This window comes from Podarcis filfolensis (genome assembly GCF_964270895.1).
Source record: "Podarcis filfolensis genome assembly, chromosome: 8".
NCBI lineage: Eukaryota > Metazoa > Chordata > Lepidosauria > Squamata > Lacertidae > Podarcis > Podarcis filfolensis.
The window spans coordinates 7,106,899-7,126,298 of record NC_139611.1 but is presented as its reverse complement, the minus strand read 5'-3'; the positions used below and the strand labels follow the sequence as shown (position 1 = coordinate 7,126,298).

General features: G+C 51.6%; 1 protein-coding gene across 8 annotated transcripts in view; it reads left to right on the top strand.

The window, feature by feature from the left end:
• The first annotated feature begins 2,473 nt into the window (after window positions 1-2,473).
• PAX8 (paired box 8) overlaps window positions 2,474-19,400 on the top strand; it is a 37,494-nt gene continuing 20,567 nt past the window's right edge. For 3 of the 8 annotated variants that reach the window (XM_083629578.1, XM_083629576.1, XM_083629572.1), the window contains exons 1-2: window positions 2,512-2,595; window positions 2,886-2,990. In XM_083629578.1, the coding sequence (XP_083485704.1) occupies window positions 2,966-2,990 (25 nt within the window). In that variant the 5' untranslated portion in view covers window positions 2,512-2,595; window positions 2,886-2,965. Of the gene's footprint in view, window positions 2,596-2,885; window positions 2,991-19,400 lie in introns of all 8 variants that reach the window. The other 5 variants (XM_083629579.1, XM_083629575.1, XM_083629574.1 and 2 more) reach the window with 4 other exon arrangements.

Sequence of the window (19,400 nt, the reverse complement as noted above, 5' to 3'; positions counted from 1 at the left end):
TATGCTGTGGAGTGCCACAGACCATTATTTTATCCCCAGTGCTGTTTAATATCTACAAGACGCTGCTGGGAGCAGTCATTAGGAGTTTGGGGGAAAGGCACCATCACCATGCTGACACTTAGCTCTATTTCCACGTAACATCAGAATCATGAGAGGCCATGCAAGACCTGGACCAGTGCCTGGGCTGAGTGGTAAGATGGGAGAAGGGAAATTAGCTGAGCCTGAATCCCGGCCAGACAGCAGCACTCTGGTTCCCATGTCAGAGAAACAGGTCAATCGCCTGCCTGAGATGGGGTTGCCCATCTCCTGGAAGAACAGGCATGCAGTGCTTCTGGAGCTGGCTCTGGCGCTGGAGGGCCAGGTAGCCTCAGTGGCTAGACACACTTTTTTCCAGCTGTCCTGGTATGACAACCATTCCTGGGCTGGGAGACCTTGCTCAGGCATTAGTAAATTCAAGATTAAAGGTAAAGGTAAAGGGACCCCTGACCATTAGGTCCAGTCGTGGCCGACTCTGGGGTTGCGGCGCTCATCTCGCTTTATTGGCCGAGGGAGCCGGCGTACAGCTTCCGGGTCATGTGGCCAGCATGACTAAGCCGCAGCACACAGAAACGCCGTTTACCTTCCTGTCAGAGTGGTACCTATTTATCTACTTGCACTTTGACGTGCTTTCGAACTGCTAGATTGGCAGGAGCAGGGACCGAGCAACGGGAGCTCATCCCGTCGCGGGGATTCGAACCGCCAACCTTCTGATCGGCAAGTCCTAGGCTCTGTGGTTTAACCCACAGTGCCACCCGCGTCCCTAATTCAAGATTAGATATGCGCTGTGTGGGGCTTCCCTTTTGCTTGATCCAGAAAATGCAGCTAGGGCACAGCATATTCATTGTATTTACAGCAATTTATTGTAAATTCTTTAGAAGTTTTGTTACAATCAAGTGGTACAGAAATTTTGCTTTTTTTCAAAAACAAAAAAACCAGAGCTATTCTGCATTTCGTAGCACAGCCCCCCCCTCCAGTGCTATGGTGATTTCGCTAAAAGTACCCTGGTCCATGTTGTGCTGTGTTATGTGACCTCACCTCATCTGCTGCCATTTCTCTCATCCTTTCTGTTCTGCAGACTTCACACTTATTATATTAACCAGAATGGAGTGGTCCACCAGCTGGTGACAGCTGAAAAATAGTAGCTTGAGGGCAGCTGCTCAAAGGGTGGAGCCAAGCACAGACTGCGTCCCTGAGTCACACACCTCCACATACCAGAACGGAGCTACATGTGAGTTGCTGCAGATCAGGGGCCCCAGACACCTAACTGACAACAGCTTCTTCTGGTTTCTAGAGGGAATCAGAAATCCTTTACTGATTCAGCAGATCTGGCAGCAATCTAGCAGTAGATCCTGATGGACTTTTACCCCTCCTCACCAGGGGGGTTGGCCCACATCAAGGATGCAGAAATTGTGCAACTCCGCTCTGGCTCAGAGGGACGCGGGTGGCGCTGTGAGTTAAACCACAGAGCCTAGGGCTTGCCGATCAGAAGGTTGGCGGTTTGAATCCCCGCAATGGGGTGAGCTCCCGTTGCTCGGTCCCAGCTCCTGCCAACCTAGCAGTTCAAAAGCACGTCAAAGTGCAAGTAGATAAATGGTACCGCTCCGGCGGGAAGGTAAACGGCGTTTCCATGTGCTGCTCTGGTTCACCAGAAGCGGCTTAGTCATGCTGGCCACATGACCCGGAAGCTGTACACCGGCTCCCTCGGCCAATAAAGCGAGATGAGCGCCCCAACCCCAGAGTCAGCAACGACTGGACCTAATGGTCAGGGGTCCCTTCACCTTTACCTTTTTACTCTGGCTCAGAGTGGCTAGGAGCTTACCTGCCTGTCTGCGATCTCCCCAGGCTGCTCTGGGCAGCCAACATCTCCTTGCTTGGAGCACAATGGAACCTCGGTCAGCAGACCATGAGACTCTTCATTCCAGGTTTGAGCCCTACGTTGGGTGAAAGATCCCTGCATTGCAGGGGGTTGGACAATATGACCCTCGTCATCTTCCAACTCTACAATTCTACAGTTCTAGGTACGTGTGTCTGCTCCTCACCCTTCCACTACCGGTACCTGGAAACCCAGGGTGAGCCAGTGCAAGCAATACTGAGCGAGGTGGCTCCCTGTGTTATCCAAGGACACAGGTAGGCATCCCACCACAACAGGCACTCTCTGCTGCCCCAGCCTGGCCTGGGCTGTCAGTCAGTGGGGGCCACAGCTGGGCCTAGCAGTCCAGGCCAGGTGATGTGGATCCAGGAAGGAGATCTCCCCACCAGGCCAGGCCAGGCCTTGCTTTCCTTTCCTCCCCTCCTGCCTGGTTTCTTTCACAACAGCTCCTGAGCAGTTCTTTTTAACTCTTAAAAGCACTCAGCCATGACCCCCCTGCTTTCTCTCCCCCTCCAAAACCCCAGGCAGCCAATCCAGCGCCTCTTCGCTTGCCGAGGCAGAGCTGCGAGGGGGCTGCGTGGATAAAACCAGCTTGCCATGCCTCTTTTCCTGGGGACAAAACGGCCGGAGAATCCGCCCAGGACCAGCAGCTCCTTTCTCCGGCTGGCCCCGGCGGAGGCGACCAGGTAAAGGGTCCTCCTGGGGCGCCAGAGGCAGGAGACCCGCGCGGGGGTGGGGTGGAGAGGGGCCAGGGCCACGCAGCTTCCCGGGAACCTTCTCAAATCCAAGGGTCGTCGAGAAATGGGTACGGGGGGGCCTTCCAAGAAACCTCGGCCCTCCTCGCCTTGGGTGCTTTTGAGGTCTGCTCACTGAAACACGCGTGTCGAAGTCAGGGCCAGCAGGTGCCCCGAAAAGTGCCCTTTGCTGGGGCGGCCCCCCACCTTCCCTCAGGCCGCTCTCGCTTTCTCTCCCCCAGCAGCAAGAGCAGGGCTTCGGATCCCTCCAGGAAAAGGACCCGGCGGCCTCTCGCCCGCCCCCCGACGAGCCGGCCAAGCCATGCCCCATAACTCCATCCGCTCAGGTAAGCTTTCCCGTGGCGGTGGGGCAGAGGGACCAGGGTGGGACGGAGTGGGGGAGCCACTCGCCTACTCCCAACCTGTACCGAGGATGAGAGAAGAGCCTCTCCCCTGGCTGAGTGCCTTCCACTCCCAGCTGGCGCCCCAACTGCCGCTGCCCCCTCCAGCTGGGCTGCCGGTCTCTTCCAGCCCCCTCGCCCCACGCGCGTTGGGGAAGGAGGTCCGGGAGGGCGACGCCGCGCACGGGAAGGCAGGGCATTCCCGGCCCGCCTGCGCGGAAGTTGCGCGCGCCCAAGGCCAGCCCGGGAGCCCTCCTGCTGCGGCCAGCCAGGCTTGCGGGGAGGGCCCACACAAAGGGGGCGGCTGAGCCCCATGGCGAGCAGCCGGAGCGAGTCGCTGGGCTCTCACCCGCCTCGCCAAGCGGAGCGCAAGAATCCGCCTCTGCGCCGGCGTTGGTGCGCTTGCGGAGGGGGGCAAAGGCGTCCTCTGTGGCCGGAGAGGGCGTCGTTCCTGACCCACTCGCCCCACCCAGGGGCACCAGAAAGCCTCCTCCAGCCCCTGCCCCACAAAACGCACAAGCTTGGAGTGAAGTGCTCGCCTGCTGTTCAAACTCCCCTGGGGCTCCCACGTAGCAGCCTCCAGATCCCTGATTTTTTAGGGTGAAGCTGTTGCGCAAAGCAGCCGCTTCTTCACTCCATGTGGGGCTGAGCCCCGGGGCGAAGAGGGAGCTGGGCTGCTACACGAAGCGCACCTCCTTCTCACCCTAGCAGAGTTTCGACGTGCGGGAGGCGAGGATCGGGATCAGCGGGGTCTGGCGCGCCCCGCGCACACCTCTGAGCGCGCGGGGGGAGTCACAGCCCGCCCACCTGGCCAGCGCGGGGCCCCTTTTCCAAGTTGTCCAGACTTTTGCGGGGTTGGAGGCAGAAAGGCCACCGCGAGGCCTTTGCCGGCTGAAAGTCAGGTCTGTGGCTCCCTGGCCAACCAGGTGGGGCCAACGCAGTATTTTCGTTTCATCCTGAGCCGATATTCAACTGGGCTCCCATAACGGAGAGGCAGGTGTCCATGGCCGTAGGCAAAGTGGGGCAGGGGGGAAGCTGCGCCCCTAAATCAAGTAAATCAATAAATATACTTTACTAACTGAGGTTCTGCCCCCCCAACATAAATCCTGGCTACGCCCATGCAGGTGCCCGAGATCTCCACTGGTCATCAATTTCCGTATTATTTGCATTTTCTTCTTCTCGGAGAGCAACCGTGAGATTACTCAGGAGGCAGGAGAATTGCCAGCGGCGGGTTGGAAAGAACAGGGAAAATTCAGTTTCCGTTAGCGTGAAATTTGGATGTGGGGTATCGCTGCTTCTGCTGTACGGTTCGCCAATATTATTATTATTATTATTATTATTATTATTATTATTATTATTATTATTATTTATTTGTTGTTGTTGTTGTTCCCCACCAGTTGTGCAACCATTTAGGACTTTAGAGGTCAAAATTTCCCTTCTTTCCCGGCGCTGCAAAAACTCTCTGGGTTGCCCCAATATGGCAACTCACTGTAGCACTGGGTCGCCCAGCTAATTCAGTGTCCGTTGCCCGCTGAGCAACATACTTTTTTTCCCTTAAAGAACTTCATATTCGAGTGAATGCTGGGCCAAACATTACGTTTAAGAAAAAGCAGGTTCAAAGGAGTCCAGCCGCTGCCACGTGTCAGCCTCTTCGGACTGAGGCGCGTCTGATGCCCTGGGCCAAGTCTCCAGCCCTTCCAGACTGGATCGCGGGGAGTTCCGAATCCCATCCACTCAGCTGCTTCGGGCCACGCGCTCCGGTTCGCGCGCTCGCCGGTGCCTCTTTCGAATCCGAAGCAAGTCCCGCTTCGCCCCGGGAGGCTTCTGGGCGGGCCGAGGCCCCCTCCCTCCCGTGGGGAGAAGCAGGGAGACCAGCGGTGGCTGGCAGCGACAGTTCCCCGGTGCTCCGGGGCCTCCAGTGCCACCGCACCGGCTGCGAAGGGATCGGCGGGACGCTCCGTCCGGCCCGCCACGTCGGTTTTGCAGCCCCAGGCCTGCCTTCTCGTCGACCATCGCTCCGTCCCGCCCCACTTCCCTTCTCTTTCCAGGGCTCCCTTTTTTCCTTTCCCCCAAACAAGGTGTCCGTTTCTATCTCCACAATTCCGTCTCACAATTTCAGCGGCCGTTTTCTTGGAGACGTAAAAGCATAAGAAGTGCCTGCATTCTGGATCCGGCCAGAAGCCCATGGAGTCCAGCATCGTGTTCTTGCAGAGGCCAAGCAGGTGGAGAAACCCGACCGCAGGATTCGACCACAAGCGCCCTCTCCCTTGCTGCGCTTTCTAGCAGCTGGCATTCGGAATAATTGCTGCCTCCAATTGACCCAAACGATCTCGTCCCACTCGGAATATTTCTGCATGAAGGAAACGCTCAGGCGGGGCCCTTTTGCAGACCTAGTTTGGCCACAGCGGAAGTAAAATCAATCGATCAATTCAATAAATATATAACAAGATCATCTGACTGGTCCCCGCTGCCCACGTCGAAGTCTCCTCTGAAGACTGTCGGTATATTGCAATAGTTCTTATGGCGCATTTCTTCGCCATACAGTCCCAAGCGCTCCTTCTGCCCCAGGCGCAAACGGGGCGTTTGTACAAGATTCTCGCTGGGGCATCCGGACAACCCTAACATCTCTTCAAGACCCCTGCAACCCCCTTGCAGAGGAGACGGATCCGTCCCCGGGGCTCGGGTCTTTAGCTGGTCTCGGCCGCTCCCAGGTCCAAGGGGCGGGAAGGCGCTGGTGGGACTGGGAGCGAGGCGCAACCCTTTTATTTTGGATTGGTCTCGTCGTGTTTCTCTCGCGGGCCTCGCAAGCAGCTTGAATGAAAAGGTGCCCGGTGTGTTTCCATCTTCCTCTGAGGCAACCTCTGCACCCAAAATGGTTCAATGACAAAATAAATAAAAGAGCCGACATAAAATGGGGAGGCTGCGTCGCCCTCTTGCCTCGACAGCGACCACCTTCAGGCTCCTGTCTGCTGCCCTTCGGGTTCGGCTTTTCCAGAACCTTTGGTGACATAGGTGCCAACTTCGTGGGGCCCTGGGTGCCCGAGCACCCACAAAATTCTCCATGAAGGGACGGGGCACGCACAGATTTCGGTGCCAGGGCACCCGTGGTCCCAGGCACCGACGGTCGCGGGGCCAAGGTTGGCACTCCTGTCTGGTGATGACCGGCGCGCTGGAGCGAATTTGCTTTTCTGACTTTTAAGACGGAGTCGAACACGTCTAGATTCCATCCCACGTGGGAATAAGGAGGGAGAAAATGCCCTCGGAAGTCCGTGGCGCCAGATCCACTTTCTTTCTTTCTTTCTTTCTTTCTTTCTTTCTTTCTTTCTTTCTTTAAAAAAACTGGCGAAGAGGGAATGTGAGCGAAACTTGTCAAAGAGCAACAGGCGCGGCTACTGTGCTCCTAGAGACATCACCTTGCCAACAAAGGTCCGTATAGTTAAAGCTATGGTTTTCCCAGTAGTGATGTATGGAAGTGAGAGCTGGACCATAAAGAAGGCTGATCGCCAAAGAATTGATGCTTTTGAATTATGGTGCTGGAGGAGACTCTTGAGAGTCCCATGGACTGCAAGAAGATCAAACGTATCCATTCTGAAGGAAATCAGCCCTGAGCGCTCACTGGAAGGACAGATCGTGAAGCTGAGGCTCCAATACTTTGGCCACCTGGTGAGAAGAGAAGACTCCCTGGAAAAGACCCTGGTGTTGGGAAAGATGGAGGGCACAAGGAGAAGGGGACGGCAGAGGACGAGATGGTTGGACAGTGTTCTCGAAGCTACCAGCATGAGTTTGACCGAACTGCGGGAGGCAGTGGAAGACAGGGATGCCTGGCGTGCTCTGGGCCAGGGGGTCACGAAGAGTCGGGCACGACTAAAGGACTAAAGAACAACAGCGGTGCTCGATGGAACAGAGAACGGAACCGGAGCTCCACGGGGAGACACTGCGGAGGGCGCGTAAGACCTGGCAGCTCCTGGGAGGCGGGCACGGTACACACGTGCAGGATGACCCGCTGGTTTCCAGCCCAGAGGGCAACGGGGCCGGGATGTTGGCTTTGGCTGTGCAGGCAAGGGAGGCCGCCCCTACTTTCCCTGCGATGCCCAGTCTTCTCCAGGCGGACACCCCGGTTTTGCGGCGCCAGCTGTTTGCCCCCGACTGCTGCTCCATGGAAATGGCTTGCTTGCAGCCAGCTGGCGGGGAACGGGGTGGAGGACAGGTGCCATAAGAACCGACTCCTAGGGTCTGAGGTCCCTTCTCCCTCCCAATAAAATACTTGAGGGGGTCGCCGCGCCGCCCCCCAAGTTGATGGGCACTGCTATTCAAATGGTGTGCATGTGCTACGTCTTGTGATCAGTTATGTTGGTTGGGGTCTGGGGCAGCCCGGGCGAGGAAATCTGATCTGGAAGTCCGTCACCAGGAGGAAAAACCAAGTGAGAAGCGATCGGGCTTGATCAAACTTCTTTTCCTCTCTGCTGTTTCCGGATCTTCTGAGATCCCGCGAAATTTGCTGCGTTTCGCGCGGTGTCAGAGCAGAGAAAGTAACATGCTGAGACGAAGACGATGAGAAAGAACTCCGGGACCCCCAGCTCGCAGCTTGAGAGGCCGGCGAGGCCAAATTCCTACCTGGCGCTGCGAGGTGCTGGGCGCTTCCAGACGAGACTTCGAATATCCTTCATGCAGTTTTGCGTCTAGATAGAAGCCGATTGCAAGAGTCCGGCAGCTGGAGGATTTTGCTGCTGTTTCCCGTTTGGGAGCCATTTCATGCCCGCTTCCTCCTCGATTGGCTCGCTGACTTAAGAAACCTCATTCCAGGAAGAAATTAATTAACACTGCAATTAGCTATTTGATTAGTAGGAAACGGCAACCCTCTCTTCCAAGTGCAGGTGTGCAGGGGCTGGCTGAAAACCTGTAAAGTTCTGACTCTCCCCATCCCTCGCTAGCCCAGGGACACCGCGGGCGCTGCTTTGAAAGTTAACTTTTTACAGTTCTGCTGGGCTAGGCTAGTGCAAGGAGCAATCAGGGGAAATCACGTACCCCGGGGGTGCTGACGTGGTGAAGAGAAGCATTCCAAAATATGGAGGGGGGGAGGGAACAACAAAACCGACACAATTCTGTCGTGTTCATCCCGTTGATGCACAGACACCGCCAAGTACAAGACCCGTCCTCGAGTCCCTACTGCTGCTATTTTCAAGAGCATCCACAAATATAATTCTTCAGGCGGGGATGGGAGGTGAGGTTCTCCTACTTGTACCCAAAGCGCCGCAGTCTTCGTGCTCTTTGCAGCCCCATCCATGGTGCTGAAGAGGATGCGATCCTCACGGTCCTTTCCAACTCTGCAATTCTATGATTCTATGAACTGAAAAAGTAGGTGAAACAACGATCAGTTGTTGCTGAACCGCAGCTCCCACTGTCCTTCCTGGCTATGCTGACTGCCTGAGCAGAACTGGGACCATCGCAACATCTGGAGTGATTCTGCGTTATCTGTTCTCCTTTGCCCTGTTGGGTCAGCTTCCACCCAGACCGACTAATAACACGGAATAAGTGCACCACTAATGCACTATTCTTGCGTCAAAAACATGTTGCAGAAAATATCTACTACAGTAAAATACCAGCCTCTGGAAGGGCCCTCAGTTTCCATGTCGTGTCTTCTTCTTCTTTGGCGATCATTTGTAGATGAGTGAGGGACGCGGGTGGCGCTGTGGGTTAAACCACAGAGCGTAGGACTTACCGATCAGAAGGTCGGTGGTTCGAATCCCCACGATGTGGTGAGCTCCCATTGCTCGGTCCCTGCTCCTGCCAACCTAGCAGTTCGAAAGCACAGTGCAAGTAGATAAATAGGTACCACTCCGGCGGGAAGGTAAACGGCGTTTCCGTGCGCTGCTCTGGTTCGCCAGAAGCGGCTTAGTCATGCTGGCCACATGACCCAGAAGCTGTACGCCGGCTCCCTTGGCCGATAAAGTGAGATGAGCACCGCAACCCCAGAGTCGGCCACAACTGGACCTAATGGTCAGGGGCCCCTTTACCTTTACCTTTACCTTAAGATTGTCTTCCATAAACACGGTTTTAACAGTGAGTCTGTAAGTGACTGTGGAGGCCTGTTCTGGATCCACACACCCTTCCACAGTGGGGACATAGGTTTCCGGACGGGAGTTGATCACGGTGAGGGTTTGCCAAGCGTGCCTTCCTCTTAGCACGTTTCTCCCTTTTGTCCTGAGTTCAAGTGTCTTCAAAGCCCGGGGTTTGCCCAGTTTAGAGAAGGAAGTGTGATGCTCTGACAGGATCCTGGACTCCGGCTGCTTCCTTCCCAAAGAGAGGCAGTGAAGGCCTCTTCACCTGGGCAGCAGCACCTCAGTAGGTGGGTGGGCAAGGGGGTGTCAATCGGCTAACCCGCCCTCTCTACCCAGGCTTGGCATCAGGCCACACCCCTCCCCCATGTGCTGGCCCCTCCCCCTGCTTGTTGGTGAGTACTGGCACTTTTTTCTAAAAAAAAAATAATGCACTGCTTGTGTGAGAATGCAAATATCAATTCCAGCCGAGTTAGCTTATCTCTATAAGCTATTCGGATAAGGTTGCACAGGCTTCAATAGCAATTATGGTATCCAAGGATGCTTTAGGCAGACTTGGGTTATCTTCTCCCTGGTTTATGTTTCCCTCTTAACTAATAAATCACTCTCAGACTGTTTAAGTAAATAAATTGTTAGATTTACTCACATCCAAAGTCTTGGCTGGATTCAACACATACAATGATGAAAATCAGTGATGCAAATCAGACAGACAATCATCCTTAAAAGTTATAGTCCAAAATGGAGTGTGCTCTCTGGACTAGAGTCTACAGACATCCTATCCCATTGTGGGTAAGAAAAAGTGTGTGCGGTGACAGGAAGAAGTAAAGATTTCTTTTCTATTGTTCCCCTTCCTGTCACACAAGTTTAGAGGATATGACATCATAGAGTCCCCTGTCTGTGACTATCCAGCAGCCATGCATTTCTGATTTTGGCTGCACATCTCTCTCACAAAAAACAAGTCCTGTGAATAATTATTTAAGGCATTGCATAATAATAATAATTTATTATTTATACTCCGCCCATCTGGTTGGGGTTCCCCAGCCACTCTGGGTGGCTCCCAACAGAGTATTAATAATAATAATAAAGTGATTAAACATCAAACATTAAAAACTTCCCTAAACAGGGCTGCCTTCTGTCTTCTAAAAGTCAGATAGTTGTTTATTTCCTTGACATCTGATGGGAGGGTGTTCCATAGGGCAGGCACCACTACACTATATGTTTAGCCTGGAGAAGGGAAAAGAAGACTGAGGAGGGGTCAGAAACCTTAGACCAAGGGTCCCAGGGGGCTGGTCCACTGTCCCTCAGACCTTGTGGAGGGGCTGGACTATGTTTTTTTTTGGGGGGGGGGGAATGAACAAGGGATGATGAGAGGTGTGCAAAAGGTTCTCCAGAGAGGGGCTGCTTTAAATGGCGGCCACTTGAGAGGGGCGCTCAGCCAACTGCGGCTTCTGCGTCTTGCGAGTGGAAAGGGCTGGTGGAGGGATGATGAGCTGCACGTGAAAGGGCTCTGGAGAGGGGCTGGCACCAACAAAGCCCAGCCCCCTTCCTCCTCTAGGCAGGGCAGGGAGAAGCCAGGAGGAGGGAGGGAGGAGGCGCCGCCATGGTGTGTGTGAGGGAAGGGGTGAAATGGCGCAGCCCGAACGATCGGAATCAGATCCATGCTGATCCACACAGCAATTCCCAGACTATCCGTGGGCTGGATCCAGAAGACAATAGGGCCGTATCCCCCCCCCCCCCCGAGCCTTAGTTTGCCTACCCATGCTTTAGACCTAGGGTCAAACGTGCCTCTCCAGACCTCTTTGTTGTTGGAGAACAGTAGATATATTTCAGTGGTGTGCAGAGAGAAAGCCAGGTAAGGCTACTGATTGTAAGGGTAAAGGAAAGTTTTGGTTTGGTCATAGAATCATAGAATCATAGATTCATAGAATCATAGAGTTGGAAGAGACCACAAGGGCCATCGAGTCCAACCCCCTGCCAAGCAGGAAACACCATCAGAGCACTCCTGACATATGGTTGTCAAGCCTCTGCTTAAAGACCTCCAAAGAAGGAGACTCCACCACACTCCTTGGCAGCAAATTCCACTGTCGAACAGCTCTTACTGTCAGGAAGTTCTTCCTAATGTTTAGGTGGAATCTTCTTTCTTGTAGTTTGGAACCATTGCTCCATGTCCGCTTCTCTGGAGCAGCAGAAAACAACCTTTCTCCCTCCTCTATGTGACATCCTTTTATATATTTGAACATGGCTATCATATCACCCCTTAACCTCCTCTTCTCCAAGCTAAACATGCCCAGCTCCCTTAGCCGTTCCTCATAAGGCATCGTTTCCAGGCCTTTGACCATTTTGGTTGCCCTCCTCTGGACATGTTCCAGTTTGTTAGTGTCCTTCTTGAACTGTGGTGCCCAGAACTGGACACAGTACTCCAGGTGAGGTCTGACCAGAGCAGAATACAGTGGCACTATTACTTCCCTTGATCTAGATGCTATACTCCTATTGATGCAGCCCAGAATTGCATTGGGTTTTTAAGCTGCCGCGTCATACAGTTGGCTCATGTCAAGTTTGTGGTCAACCAAGACTCCTAGATCCTTTTCACATGTACTGCTCTCAAGCCAGGTGTCACCCATCTTGTATTTGTGCCTCTCATTTTTTTTGCCCAAGTGCAATACTTTACATTTCTCCCTGTTAAAATTCATCTTGTTTGTTTTGGCCCAGTTCTCTAATCTGTCAAGGTCGTTTTGAAGTGTGATCCTGTCCTCTGGGGTGTTAGCCACCCCTCCCAGTTTGGTGTCATCTGCAAATTTGATCAGGATGCCCTTGAGTCCATCATCCAAGTCGTTGATAAAGATGTTGAATAAGACCGGGCCCAAGACAGAACCCTGTGGCACCCCACTAGTCACTCTTCTCCAGGATGAAGAGGAACCATTGATGAGCACCCTTTGGGTTCGGTCAGTCAGCCAGTTACAAATCCACTGAGTGGTAGCATAGTCAAGACCACATTTTACCAGCTTCTTTACAAGAATATCATGGGGCAATATCATGGTACTCACAGCAAACAAAGCTATGCTAAGTTTGGGCTGGAGGGAAGTGGCAGAGCACTTTCGCTTGTCTGGGTGGAGAAGTTTGTGTGTGAAGAAAGCTCTGCTTTTGCATGACTGGCACGTAGCCTACTGCATAAGTGACACCTGCTACCCTGCTCAGTTTTGCCTCTAAGTCCCACTCCATCACTGGTATGGTTGCCCCTGCAGGAATATGACCCATGAGTTGAAAAAGGGTTAATCTTAAGGTGTTTGCTCCAGAGGGCAAGAGGAGAGATTACAGGAGTACAGGAGGTTAGATTTTGTTTGAACATTAGGAGAAATCTCTTGATAACAAGTGCGGTATGATTCTGATACCAATTAACCGAGAGGGGTAGTGATGGACTTTCTCTTCATGGAGAGGGTGGGCAGTCATTTATTAAGAACATAGGAAGACCTTTGCTGGATCAGGCCAGTCATCCTGCTCTCATTGTGGCCAAACATATGTCTGTAGGTGACCTACAACCAGGACTCTCCCTTTCTGCAGTTTCCAGAAATGGGTATTCTGAGTTACTTCTGCCTCCGACTTGGAGAGCACTAGTAGCCATTGATAGCTCTCTCCTCCATGAATTTGTCTAATTCTCTTTTGAAGCTGTCCAAGTTGGTGGCCATCACTGGAGGATTTTCTGGGGGGAGGGAGGAATTCCATAGTTTAACTATGTGCTGTGTAACTGAGTACGTTTTACAAACGTCAGTCATGTCACCGAACTTAATGACCTTTTCTCTAAGCTAAAAAGTCCCAAATGCTGCAATCTTTCACTCCACCCCTTCATTGTTTTGCTTGCCCTTTTCTGAGTGTTATTGGGGAGGCTCTACCTCTGGATTCCTGGGACGCGGGTGGCGCTGTGGGTTAAACCACAGAGCCTAGGAGTTGCTGATCAGAAGGTCAGAGGTTCAAATCCCCACGATGGGGTGAGCTCCCGTTGCTCGGTCCCTGCTCCTGCCAACGTAGCAGTTCGAAAGCACGTCAAAGTGCAAGTAGAGAAATAGGTACCGCTCCGGCAGGAAGGTAAACGGCGTTTCCGTGTGCTGCTCTGGTTCGCCAGAAGCGGCTTAGTCATGCTGGCCACATGACCCGGAAGCTGTACGCCGGCTCCCTCGGCCAATAAAGCGAGATGAGCGCCGCAACCCCAGAGTTGGCCACGACCGGAGCTAATGGTCAGGGTTCCCTTTACCTTTACCTCTGGATTTATTTCTTTGATCAAGGTGTTGTGCTGGATGCCCTCCCAAACCCCATGCACTTCCCTGGGTTCATGATTTAGGGTAACATTTCAGATAGATAAATAATTTCACAAGTGGCATTGGCAAATCCTTTCGGTTTTCAAGAAGAGAATTGAGGTCTATAGTCTGCCCTTTGGACTGCATTACTTCCACTACAAGGTCCAAATAGTGACAACAACAGAGATATTTTCAAGAGATATTGGCAGACATCTCTTTAGGTAGACGGACAGAATTCTTGAGTCTTCAGTTCAACATATTATGAAGTGGGAGACATATTAATAAGCTGAAAACCCACCTTTCAAAAAATGTAAAGCATTTGGAAACACTTTCTCTCTCTCTCTCTTCTTTCTTTCTTTCTTTCTTTCTTTCTTTCTTTCTTTCTTTCTTTTCTACCTTCTTTCCTTCTTTCCTCCATAATTGTTATTGCCCTCTGCATGATTGCTCTGGCCTCATATTCCATCTCCCCTCAGAGGCATTCGCAATTCTGTCGTTATTCTTGTATTAGTGCTGAGCCCATTAAAGCTAATTTGTTCACCCTAATCTCTATTTATTTTTCCCTAGTTGATATTAGATTTGCCTCTCTATTGCGCTCTCCTGATTCTTTTCCTTTTGGTCTTTCTAATGGGTTTCTCTGTTAATGGTACCCAACCTTCCTTCCTTCCTTCTTGCTTCCAAACCTGCAAATCCTCCCATTAACTCCTCGCTGCCCTCCTTCTGCTCAGACCCCTGATAGGTGGCTTTTTGCAGTTTTGCCGCTCAGGCTCGAGAAATTACCTGTAGCTCTAAGCAAAGCCCAAAAGCACTTGGACAATTGTGCTTCGGTGAGAAAAAGAGTCTCTTTGGCAGCGTCTGTGTGCTACCCCTGCTGGGCTGGGTTCAGGACCCTTTGCAGGCAACGCTTCTTTTGTGCAATGAGGCGGTTACTCCTTTTCTTCAGAGGATCCAGACCTCCTTTCTCCTGGCAACACGTCTGTTGTGGAGATGTTGCATTTCCCCAGGACTTAAAATAGGCTGCGCCATAGAAACATGATTTGCCCTTGATAGGTACTATATCAAGGAAACCTACTGGCTCATGTCAGTAATCACACAAGCTCCATTTGAGGATTACTAAAAAATAAAAATAAAACTACCATATGAGAAATATTAAAAGGGACGCAGGTGGCGCTGTGGGGTTAAACCACAGAGCCTAGGGATTGCCAATCAGAAGGTCAGCAGTTCGAATCCCCATAACAGGGTGAGCTCCCGTTGCTCGGTCCCTGCTCCTGCCAACCTAGCAGTTCGAAAGCACCTCAAAGTGCAAGTGGATAAATAGGTACCGCTCCAGCGGGAAGGTAAACGGCGTTTCCGTGCACTGCTCTGGTTCGCCAGAAGCGGCTTAGTCCTGCTGGCCACATGACCCGGAAGCTGTACGCTGGCTCCCTCAGCCAATAAAGCAAGATGAGCGCCACAACCCCAGAGTCGGTCACAACTGGACCTAAATGGTCAGGGGTCCCTTTACCTTTTTATGAGAAATATTGCATTCCAACATCTGAGGTTTTCAGGTTTTTTTTGTTTACCATATTGCCCCTACTTAGGTCACCCCATTGGCATGATAATATGTGGGGCAGGACTTCGGAGAGTCTTGAACTCTTGGTATGATGTGAATGCATTGATCAAATATTTGAGGAAGCCTTGCAGTCCATAGCAGAGGCTTAACTCCAGTACGGTAGTTAACAACCAGCTGAGACAGGGGTGGAAAGCAGCCCCACACACCCCCAAAAACAAATGCACAGGTATCATATTTTTCGCTCTATAAGATGCGCCAGACCACAAGACGCACCTAGTTTGTGGAGGAGGAAAACAAGAAAAAAAATATTCGGAATCTCAGAAGCCAGAACAGCAAGAGGGATCGCTGCGCAGCGAAAGCAGCAATCCCTCTTTCTGTTCTGGCTTCTGGGATAGCTGTGCAGCCTGCATTCGCTCCATAAGACGGACACACATTTCCCCTTACTTTTTAGGAGGGAAAAAGTGAGTCTTATAGAGCAAAAAATACAGTGTATGCCTGGAGAAGAAGGAAGTGGGAAGAGATTTTAGTTTGCTACTTAGATTCAAGTGAGAAGGTGTCTAAGGCTGAAACACTGCCTGTACAGGGTTTTTAAAATTTTCACTCTTTTCACTATAGTATTGTGAAATCAGGTGGCGAGTTTGTTCCAACAGAAACGGAGGCAAATGCAGCCATAAAGAAACAGAAGGGAAATACGGAGCATGTTCAGGGGATATCTGAGTTTTGCAGAAGTACAGAAAAACTTTTTCAAAAATGAAGGGGGTGCCTTCCCCCCGGCCCTGCAGCCCAGTGCTCAGTAACCACAACTGAGCCTCATGGGCTTGCCAATTAGAAGGTCGGCGGTTCGAATCCCCACGACGGGGTGAGCTCCCATTGCTCAGTCCCTGCTCCTGCCAACCTAGCAGTTCGAAAGCACGTCAAAGTGCAAGTAGATAAATAGGTACCACTCTGACAGGAAGGTAAACGGCGTTTCCGTGCGCTGCTCTGGTTCGCCAGAAGCGGCTTAGTCATGCTGGCCACATGACCCGGAAGCTGTACGCCGGCTCCCTCGGCCAATAAAGCGAGATGAGTGCCACAACCCCAGAGTCGTTTGCGACTGGACCTAATGGTCAGGGGTCCCTTTACCTTTACCTAGTTAGAAAATAAATCATGGAATCTGGGGAGGGGAATGGCCTGCAGGAAGAGCCGGCACGCTGAACGCAGCCACTCTGCCAAGGAGGGCATTTTGTGGATTTAGTTGGGAGTGTGACTGGACAGAAATAAGTTCAGCTACCAGGAAGTGAGGGAGAGGGAGGGAAGGAGGGAGGGAGAGAGAGCTGGACTCTATTGCTTCATGCTTACCATAGGTCAGGAAAATTCCTGACAAGTCCTGATTTTCAGGTGTAAAAATAGCACGGGGTGGGGGAAAATTCTGCTGAATTGGAAAAATGTAAGGGAAAACCCGGATGTACAGTGGTACCTCTGGTTACGTATTTAATTCGTTCTGGAGATCCGTTCTTAACCTGAAACTGTTCTTAACCAGAAGCACCACTTTAGCTAATGGGGCCTCCCGCTGCCGCCGTGCCACCGGAGCACGATTTCTGTTCTCATCTTGAAGCAAAGGTCTTAACCCGAGGTACTATTTCTGGGTTAGCGGAGTCTGTAACCTGAAGCGTATGTAACCCGAGGTACCACTGTATGTCAATGCGACAGGAAAAGCAGTGGAATAAGTGGAAGCAGCTGCAAAAAATCATTTTTTGGGGGACAGGTTTCCCCAGAAAAGCTCAACAATTTTGGTAGTTTCCTAAAAAGAAGAAGAAGAAGAAGAAGAACCAATTTTGAAATATGGCAACTCTATACTTGTGCATTCTGTGTTGGTGGGGTGGCCAGGATCGCAGGCTTACGTGGTCTCTGTGTGATTCTTGGAACTGACCTTGTAGGCAGGTCATTTCCTTCTGCCAGAGGTGGCTGCATTTGCCTGGAATCTAAGCCGTGCCTCTGATGCATCAGTTTTAACTCTTGGCCGTGTTCCCTGGGAGTGGGGAAGGGAACTGAGCGGCCAGAGGTCAAGAATGTTAAATGTCTTGACTAGGACTAGCTGTACCTGCGAAACACAAACCTGGCGACGCCATTGCTCATTCTTATTCAAGGGAAACAAAAATGGTTGGGAGAACAACCTGTTGAACTGGGTGTGATGGCCTGGGATTCGGACTCGGGTGCTGAACCTGAGGGATCCCAGCCTGCACAGGATTCCCCACCTCCAGAACCAGCTGAGCCGGGGCTGGGGCTTGAGCCTGAAGGGTCCTCGCCTGTCACCAGAGGTTCAGGGCTGCCCTCTGCCTCGGGGCAGATAAAAGCTGGCCAGCCCCAGTCCCAAGTTGTGGGAGCAACATTGTTGGTTGCTAGTTCCTGCCTGAGCTCCTGACCCACCCTGGCTCCCTGCTTGCAAGCCTGTTCCTGACTTCACCCGACTCCCTGCCCTGAACCCAGCTTCAGGTACTACGGACTGCCTCCACATTGCACCTTTGACCTCGGACCAGACTTGGACCTTGTCTCTCGGGTAACCCACGGGACCAGCACACTGTGGCTGGAGGCAGCAATGGCAGAAAAGAGGGTCGGGAGGCAGGCTGGAGCCCCCTGGATGGGGGGAGGGGTATGCCCTGCCCTGCTGGCATCACAGTCAACTCTGGGAACAGGCTCATTCACCTCCCCACTCCACCTTTGGGAACATCTGTACGATTTTCTCAAGTCTCCTGGCAGTTCATCCCCAGCAGAGTGACATTCAGATGTTGAGCCTGTCAATCATCCTTGGATGCTGAGAGTCAGATTGCAGGCGAGATGAAAGGTCTGTGAAATATACTCTGAGTCGAGTGTGGATTTCATGCTCTTTATTCAGAAATGAAAGTTTCCCCAAAATATCTGCTTTATATACATTATTTACACAATGGGCTGCACGTGATTGGCTACGTCTGGGATTCTCCTGTAGGCCAATCAGATTGCGGATTCACTTCCACCTGGAGCTGGATTGGGTGGCTCCTGCGGACCAATCATACCGCTGCATTGTTCTAGGACCAATCAGACTGCTTCATTCTGAATCCTATTGTTCTAGGACCAATCAGACTGCTGCATTTTGGATCCTATTCAACTCAGTACATAACAGTCTGGGACTGGAACCAAACTTACTTCTGAGCCCCAGATCAGACAGACACAAGAATAGGGGTTTCTTAACTATTTGCTCCTGCATCGTGGCCCCAATCCAGCTCCCAGCTGTTATTCCTCCCCAACAGGTAATTGAAACTTTGAGGGACAGGCATTTGAACTAGAGCTGTGGCGTTGGGCGGGGGCACGGGGTTAGATTCCCTGCACTATAATAATAATAAATAATAATACAATTTTATTTATACCCCGCCCTCCCCAGCCAAGACCGGGCTCAGGGCGGCTAACACCGGATATAAAACAATTGATCGAAATAAAACTTAAAAAACAAGATTAAAATACAACACTGAAACATTAAAATGCAGCCACCTTTCAGTGGAAACTCAAATAAAAAACTTTTTTGGGGATGAAAACGTTAAGTCTTCACCAATGTTACAAATATCCACGGTCCAGTTCAAAATGGATATTCTTCTCTGGAGGAGAGCAAAGAAACGTCTTTCCCCATTGCAGGTAGGAGAAAAAGAGTGTGTAGTGACAGGAAGGAAGAGATAGGGATTCATGTATTTTTAATCTTTTGTTGGAAGCCGCCCAGAGTGGCTGGGGAAACCCAGCCAGATGGGTGGGGTATAAATAAGTAATTATATATATATATAATATTACCCAGTGCTTTTTCTTCCGGGGGTACTCAAGGATACGCAGTACTGGCACCTCTTTTTTGTTGTTCTTAAAAAGTGTAACACTTCATTGTGAGTATTGGCACCTATTTTTATAGGGGAAAAAAGCACTGGATTAACCCGTTGTGTTTTCCCTGTCACCAGGTTTGGGGTATAGTTGTTGATGTTATACTTATACTCCGCTTATCTGAGTGGGGTGTAACTATTATGACTGATTGCCCCAGTCAGACATCATAGAGTCCCCTCAGTACAGGTTCTGAAACTCTGTGGGCCATAGAGCCTGTTTGCAGCTGTCTAGCAATCCTACAATCCCACACACAAACCGCTGCCCCACAAAAGGTGGGTGCCTTTGTCATCTACCTGTAGCTCGTCCCCAAACAATGGCAACTCTAGGTGGCATCTAACTTTCCTCTTCTTTCCCCCCAAGGCTGGGAAATTACTCAGCACACTCTCCACCACCCGCAACTATTGGGGTGCTGGTGCAACTATTGGGGTGGTAGTGGAGTAAAGCACCCCAAGAAGAGGAATAGAAACCCTTCACACTCCAATTAACAGAGCCCCATGCTCCATCCAGAACAGGGGTCAGCAAACTTTTTCAGCAGGGGGCTGGTCCGCCACCCCTCAGACCTTGTGGGGGGCCGGACTATATTTTTTGG